The following is a 7,821-nucleotide window of genomic DNA, read 5'->3' on the forward strand; positions in this document are numbered from 1 at the left end:
GCACTTCCTTTCCAACAGGCAAAATATGATTCCAATGCAATAACTTTTCGGGGCCCTGCCCACTTTCTGGTTTTAATTTGAACACGGGCAAACCAGGCAGTTGACTGTCCACAATATAAGGCACCACCTTCCAACGATCAGCAAGCTTGTTTTTTCCTTGTAATCCAAGATTTCTGATCAAAACCCTGTCCCCAGAGACCAAGGGACAGTAACGCACTCTCTGATCATAACGTTGCTTTTTCCAGGCATTCTTTCCCCCTGCCCTACTCTCAGCCAACTGATAGGCAGCTTGCAGATCATGTTTCATATTTTTAACATACCTCAAGTAGGATTTTATGGAGGTGCCATCACTTGAGACTCCAAAGGCCACATCTACAGGCAGTCTGGCTTCTCACCCAAACATTAGGAAGTATGGAGTATGGCCTGTTGACTCATTCAACGTGCAATTGTACGCGTGAACAAGATGGCTTATGTGTCTACTCCACTTGCTTTTGTCTGCTGGTTCCAGGGTTCCCAGCATATCCAGCAGAGTTCTGTTGAACCGCTCCGGCTGAGGGTGATAGGGGGTAGTTCGGGATTTCTTTATGCCAAGCATGGTCAACAGTTCATGGATTAGACGACTTTCAAAATCTCTGCCCTGATCCGAGTGTACTCTCCGTGGCAGACCATAGTGAACAAAGTACTGTTCCCACAGAACTTTGGCGACTGTTAATGCCTTCTGATCTTTCGTCGTAAAAGCTTGAGCATATCGGGTGTAATGATCCGTAATCACAAACACATTGCAAATGTTTCGGGAGTCAGGCTCAATTGCCAAAAAATCTATACAGACGAGATCCATCGGCCCATCACTTTCGAGGTGTAACAACTCAGCAGCTCTCCTGGGCAGGGTCTTCCTCTGGATACACCTGGGACAGTTTTTACAATACTCTTCAATTTGTACGTTCATGCGAGGCCAATAAAACCTCTCTCTCATAAAGCCATGGGTCTTGTTAAACCCAAGATGACCCGACTGGTCATGCAAGGACTGGAGTACAGTCTCTCTGAATTCTTTCGGAAGCAACAATTGTTGCCGACATGGTTTGTTTGGTGGATTACTCATTCGGTACAATACAGAGTCTTTGAACTTTAGTTAGTCCCACTGTTTAAGCAACAAGGACACATCCGGATGCTTGTCTTTGCTGGCACGGCCGATACGGTTCTGTCTAACCGCATGCCACATGCAGGGATCTTTCTGCTGAGAATGCGCGATATCTGCAGAAGTCATTTGAGGCAGCCGTTTCTCACTCAAGAAAGCCAAATTGCAATAAGCTTGAGGAACAGAAAGTTTAGATGAGCCTAGAAGATCAACAGCTCTGCAGTGGCCATAGCGGCGGGATCGGAATTCCACCATATGGCAGACAGCTTGGACAGTAACGGCGGGCATGACTTTCTCCTCCTCATGAGACACATTTTGATTTTCAGGGGGCCGCCGAGACAATGCATCCGCATCAACGTTTTGCTTCCCAGGGCGATACATTAGGCTAAAGTTATAAGTTGAAAGTTCCGCTAACCATCGATGACCTGCGGCGTCCAACTTAGCAGTAGTTAGGACATAGGTTAAGGGATTGTTGTCCGTGTGTACCTCAAACTTGACTCCATAGAGATAATCATGCAGCTTGTTGGTGACTGTCCACTTTAAAGCCAACAACTCCAGTTTATGTGTGGGATAATTTTTCTCTGCTGGGGACAGGCTTCAGCTGACAAAAGCAACTGGCCGCAATCCCTCTCCTTGCCCTTGATACAGGACACCTCCCAAACCTTCTCGGCTGGCATCGACATGCAGGACATAGGGCAGCTCTGGGTTGGCAAAGGCCAAAACGGGGGTCTCTGTACGCCTTCTCTTTAAAACCTCAAAAGCCTTTTCGCAGTCTTCATCCCACCTCCGTCCCAATGGCTCTTTGGAGTGGTACCAGTCTTTGGTCCAGTGTCAGGCTTGGGTATTGGTTTCTCTTTCCAGTCTGTCTTTATCGTTGTTTCTCGTTTTCCCTGCCTTCCGGTTACAATGCAGCCCTGTAGTAACTGGTTGAGTGGGTGACAGACTCTGGAGAAATCTTTTACGAATCGCCTGTAATATCCACAGAAACCAAGGAAAGAGAAGTGATATTCCCTGGGCGTGGCCAAGACTTCACAGCTTCGATCTTGGAGGTGTCGGTAGCAACACCATCCCTAGACAAAACGTGCCCAAGGTAGGTTACAGAAGGGCAGCAGAACTTACATTTATCCAAGGATAACTTTAGTCCTTCCTCTTTTAATCTGTCCAGTACTTTGAAAAGAGGCTGCTCATGCTCTTCTAGGGTTTTCCCCAAAACAATATCATCCAGGTAAACCAGAACTTTCAGTAAGTTCATATCTCCAAACGCCTTCTCCATGACTCGCTGAAATGTGGCTGGGGCTCCACAAACCCCTTGTAGTATCCGCTCAAACTGATAGAATCCTGCGGGGCAGATGAATGCTGTTTTTTCTTTGTCAGTGGGACTTAACGGAATCTGATAGCCACTTCGGAGATCGAGCACACTGAACCACTGGCTACCACTCAGGCAAGACAGAGCATCCTCCACCCGCGGAACTGTGTATTGATCTGGAATTGTCCTCCTGTTTAACCTCCTGTAATCCACGCACATGCGTATGGTTCCATTTTTCTTGCGAACCACAACTATTGGGGAGGCATAGGGACTTCTTTAAGATCATGGAGATGTTTCCTCACGTCTTCCAAGTCACCTGGTGGTAATCGTCTGGAACTTTCTCGAAAGGATTTATCATCCGTTACACGAATGTGGTGTTGTGCATTCTTTGCACAACCAACATCAAACTCACTGCAGGAGAAAACCTCCTTTCTCTGCATCATTTTGTGACATTTTTGATGTCTCTCCTTCCACTCAGGAGGCACTGGAGACTCACCAAAATCAAAAGAGGAGGGGGAAAGCGGAGAGGTAGACAGCGTGGGTCTTTTCTTTGCAGGGACTGTGTTTATCACTTCCACAGGAAAAAGGTGAGAGATTTGCATTCCACGTCTCAAGGTCACATTGTGGCCAGACAGATTTCTCAGGGTAACTTTAATGCGACGACAATGGACAACAGATGGTTTTTCAGCCACCGGCATCACCAGAGGGATCTCCTTTCCACGTGCATATGCGTTCCCATTTGATTTCTGGTTGTGGCTTTGAGCTACATGTTGTGGTGCACTTTGTGAAACAGCAGCATTGGCAGAAAGTAAGCGTGCAACATCATTCTTAAGCCCTTGAAATTCTTTCAGAAGACTATTGCAGGATCTCTGTCAGACACTGGTGCAGGTCGAACTGGTGCCATAGCTGCTATAAAACACGGCTACCGACAGTCGGTACGCTTGTCTCTCAAGAATCATCTCCTCCTCTTCTCTTATATCACGAAGCAGTTCAGTGAAGCTTGGAGCAGGCTTTAGTTTATAGGTCAACCTTATGCGAAGAGCAGCGAGGTCATTTGACAGCGCGCCTCTTGCAACTTGTTCAATGCGAACTTGGTTCATGTCAGCCACTTCCATTCCACCCCTACGATGGACTGCATGCAATAGCTTGTCTAGCCTGAGCAAGTATGCTGACAGTTTCTCCCCTCCTCTCTGAAAGGTGGTACGGAACTTCACCATGAGGTCAGCAGCACTATCTGTGGTTCCAAAAGCTGTCTCTAAGGCCTGACCATAGTCATTCGAAGTGGCATGAGGATTCGTGACTCTCAACCCCCGAACAATATCTGCTGCTGGCCCTTTAAGACTCTCGGCTACTCTCTGTTTCTTGATAACATCGGAACACTGCCACTCATCCAGCATGTGAGTGGTTTGTTCGGCCCAGGAATCATATTCTTCTTCTCCAAGAGGGGTGGGTTTGATACCCGAGAACAACCGCAGTTTGCGATAGCCTAGACTGTCTGCAGGGGTTGCTTGGCATTTTTCAACTAGCGAGGAGATAGCATTAACCAGCTGGGTGTTCAGGTCTAGAGCGGGGTTTGGAGCAGGAGTAGAGCTAAACAAGCCTGTGATGTCAGCTACAGTCTTCCCTTCATTTGCTAGAAACGCTAGTAGCTTTGTCTGGAAACCCTCGTGTTCACAGGGTACATGCCACTTGTGAGTCTCACTGACGTTTACTATCCAAAGTTCCTCCCCATCTCCAGCTGCTAACTGTTCGGGTATGTCCCCCTTAGTAATGTCATCAGTAGTTTCAACTAACACAAATTGCCTTTTACCAATCCAAACACCGTCCCCTAATTTTACAGCGGCCACCTACCTAACACACTTTACACCAAATAAAACATTCAATGAGGCCAGTTTCTACAGGCCTATGGATATATAATTTAGCTATATTTTTTCCATAAATACCTCACACATTAACAACAGTAGATCGATCCCGGACGAGCCCCCACGTGTAGGCCCCCTCTCAGTTGCTGTTTTAGTCAGGGGCCCCATACCCTACCCCTGTTGCATGGGAGGTGCACTGAAAAAGGGTCTACTCAAATTCTCACTACACTGTTGGTGTGGGCTCAACTCCCATGCATCTATATCTATATATATATATATATATATATATATATATATATATATATATATATATATCCCTGGTTAAACCCCTCGTGCACTTCATAAATATAGCAGGTTGCCAACCCTGGAATTTCACCAAGAAACAGGATTAACACACATTAACATTTATTCTGACACAAAAGAACACTTCAAGGGTAACATGAAACCCACAATAATACCCGGGCGTTAACAGTCTGTGCTCGGGTACCCTAGGCTGGCGCGCTTGTTGGAGCTCATGTAAATCCTCCTCATCTGCGGGGTCAGTACTCACGGTCCCCAGAGAGCGATTGATGCAGTCATACTAGAAACAGATGGTCCCGCTGGAAGCGCGATGATCCCCGGAACCTCCGTCCTGCCTCCCCTCTTCTCGCCGGCTACGTCGTCCTCAACGAACCCCTCACGGGTTAGCCGTCAGCTGGTCCGCCGCACTCCGACTGCGCTTTCAACCCGGCTCACTGTCCTCCGTGTAGCTGCTCCTCGACGCCAATCCCAAACCCTCCGTTCACTCTTCCCCTAACACACCTGTTCTCCCACTCTCGAAATCATTTCCCCGAACTCTTCACCTCCCCTTTATCTTCACTCACCTCCCTCCTTCTTCTGATTGGCTCCCCACCCTCTGGACACCTGAACCAGCCCAAAAAAGTCGGGACACAACAGAACTCATAACAAAACGCACCACCACACACATGTAATCAAATCAGCAGGGCGCTACACTAACAAATATTCTAAGCAATAATATTTTGTCTAGTCTAGATTTTTTATTTATTTTTTCAAAGCCAGATTGTTTACCAATTGTAAGTCTATTGAATTAAATTGACATTGGTTCTGTCCGTTGCAGGTATTTTCTACATATGTGCCTACAGAATGTGTGAATGCAGGAGAGGAAATGGCCCACGCTAGAGGGAGACAGACAGTTTGTTTAAAAAAGAAAGAAAGAACAATGCCCTTCTGGATTGAATACACACAGAGGGCAGCAATGATTGATCTACTGAGGAGATGACGTTGGATCCTGGAGGCCTTTGACTGTCTACTCAACATGTTTAAAAAAAATAATATTCTTGCAATATGGATCTATTATTAGATATAGTCATGACTAGTCTAATGATGATTGCAAAGAGGAACTAAATAAACGTAACCACAAGTCTAATTAACAGGATATTTATATAATATATATATATCATATATAAATATACATTTCTCACTGTTCATTCAATAAAGCTGATCCTCAAATTTTATCGTGATTTTTACAGCTCTACTAAAACACTGCCAGAAGATGGCAGCACGAGAAGACTCCACTAAATGTACTTAGATTTGATCATGGATGTAGGCGTTGCATTACAGGTTGAATCAGCATCAAATATCAGATAAGACTGCAGACTGTTGAGAATCATCGATCATTTATTTACAGTCATTGGAGCAAATTCAGTGTCCCAGAGGGCCCAAGCAATTTCAGTTGTACGTCTACTATATTGGGGGAAGGTATGTCATGTTGAAATATTAGTCTACACAGCAGAGAACAATACCTCAAAGGAACACAGTGCGTGAATTTGTCTCGGGATTCCCCCTAAAGCTATTTGATTTGCTCCCGCTTCAGTACTTTGTTGAGACAAGGATTCCCCCAAACTATGTACGTCCTTTATTAGGTTGTTGTTTACGGGACAAGAGCTTTGCCTCTGGCAGCCACGCATGATCTTCCACAACATGTTTATTGATATCCCCTGAGTACACTCAAGTACACATGGAAAAGTGATGTTTTTGTCAGAATGTGTGTGCATAACAGGCTACAGTACAGAAAGCACAGCCTGAGAAGAGGATCACATCCCTGGACCGGGGGAATCAGGGTGGGGTCTCCAGCCCCTGATTGTTTCACTCCTTTTCCTTGGTACTCGTCCATTCCTCACCATCAGCTGGGAGGAGAGGGGCAGGAGCTGCCGGGGTAATGAATGCTTTGGCTACCCGGTGACGCAGAAACAATGAGAGAAATGTAAACAGTCACTGGACAGATCCCTTGATCCAAGTTTCCATGCTTGGTCTCTGTGGCTGCTGTGAAGAGATAAGCTCTGTAATATTGTGTGCTTTTCTCTAGATGCTTTCATAACCCTGCTTGAAAACTTTCACTGAGGCCAGGTCTTACCCTGTGGGATAACTTGGCAAATATTCACGTTTTAGAAAATCAAATAAATGATTAATAATATTAATTTACTGCATAACTACAATGGGAGGGTTTAACAATTGAGGTAGTGATGATGGTGGGGGTATTTTCATTCATCTGCCCCTCCACGCATAAAGAAAATGTTGAGCAACCATTGTGACATTTCTTAACACTGGGGGTACTTTAGCTCAGAAAATCACATTGCAAAATGATCTTTAAAAACATAACATATTGCAACAAGAGATCATTTTTCCTATGTAATCGCTCACGTGTTACCAACAGAAACTGTCTAGAGCACATGTGTAACTAAAAGTGGGCAATACATATACTCTAATTTCATTAAAAGGTTTCATAGATGATTGATTGGACGCAGGAATGCAAGGTTAAGGTCACCCCTCCCAGGCGTCTGTGCTGGACGCAGCAACTCTGCTCACCCACCTATTAGCCAAAGTGTTGAACGTGGCGTCGGGATCACACCTGGTAGTTTTCACTGACAGAACCGGCTGATATATGTGACCGTTTGCTAAATAGGGCTAATTTTACAGACCTGCAATTTATTTCACTTCAAACAGGAGGGTGTCCTCCTTCCAGGTTAGAACACTGTCCCTCTCTGGGGCAGATGTTCACTCAGGTGTTTATATGGGGCAGACATGCTAAATCCACTTCCATACCAAAATAAATCAGAGGAGGAAAAAGGTGGGGATTGTATTATTTAAATACTGTATACCGATTTAAAATTGCATTCTTTTTTTTAGAGTAATAATTCCATCTTAAAATCAATGGTAATTTTGTTAGGATCTTCTATGAAATTGAGCTGAGAGGAAAAAGAACACACAGAAGGCATTTTGTCTTCAAATGTATCAAACAAGCACAGAGACAAGCGAGTTGCAGTTGGCCTGTTTGTCTGTCTGTGCATTATTGTTGTCATAGTCATGTATATGTACAACTAAGCAAAGCCAGCATTGTCGTACTAGACATCACAAAGCCATTGAAGCCAGATGCCGAGTGCTGCGTACATTTTCAATAATTTTTTTTTTTAAAGCCTGTGAACTTTTAAAAACAAATCTAACACCCTTTTACTATCATC

At 44.9% G+C, this 7,821-nt stretch overlaps 1 protein-coding gene across 3 annotated transcripts in view; it reads left to right on the top strand.

Annotated features, from left to right (window-relative positions):
- Positions 1-5,725, top strand: part of LOC117738704 (lens fiber membrane intrinsic protein-like) — an 11,206-nt gene extending 5,481 nt beyond the window's left edge. The window contains exon 5 of one of the 3 annotated variants that reach the window (XM_034544760.1): positions 5,421-5,725. In XM_034544760.1, the coding sequence (XP_034400651.1) occupies positions 5,421-5,482 (62 nt within the window). In that variant the 3' untranslated portion in view covers positions 5,483-5,725. Of the gene's footprint in view, positions 1-2,119; positions 2,244-2,919; positions 3,072-5,420 lie in introns of those variants that run through there. The other 2 variants (XM_034544761.1, XM_034544759.1) reach the window with 2 other exon arrangements.
- Positions 5,726-7,821: the final 2,096 nt, after the last annotated feature.

This window comes from Cyclopterus lumpus, chromosome 11 (assembly GCF_009769545.1).
Source record: "Cyclopterus lumpus isolate fCycLum1 chromosome 11, fCycLum1.pri, whole genome shotgun sequence".
Lineage (NCBI taxonomy): Eukaryota > Metazoa > Chordata > Actinopteri > Perciformes > Cyclopteridae > Cyclopterus > Cyclopterus lumpus.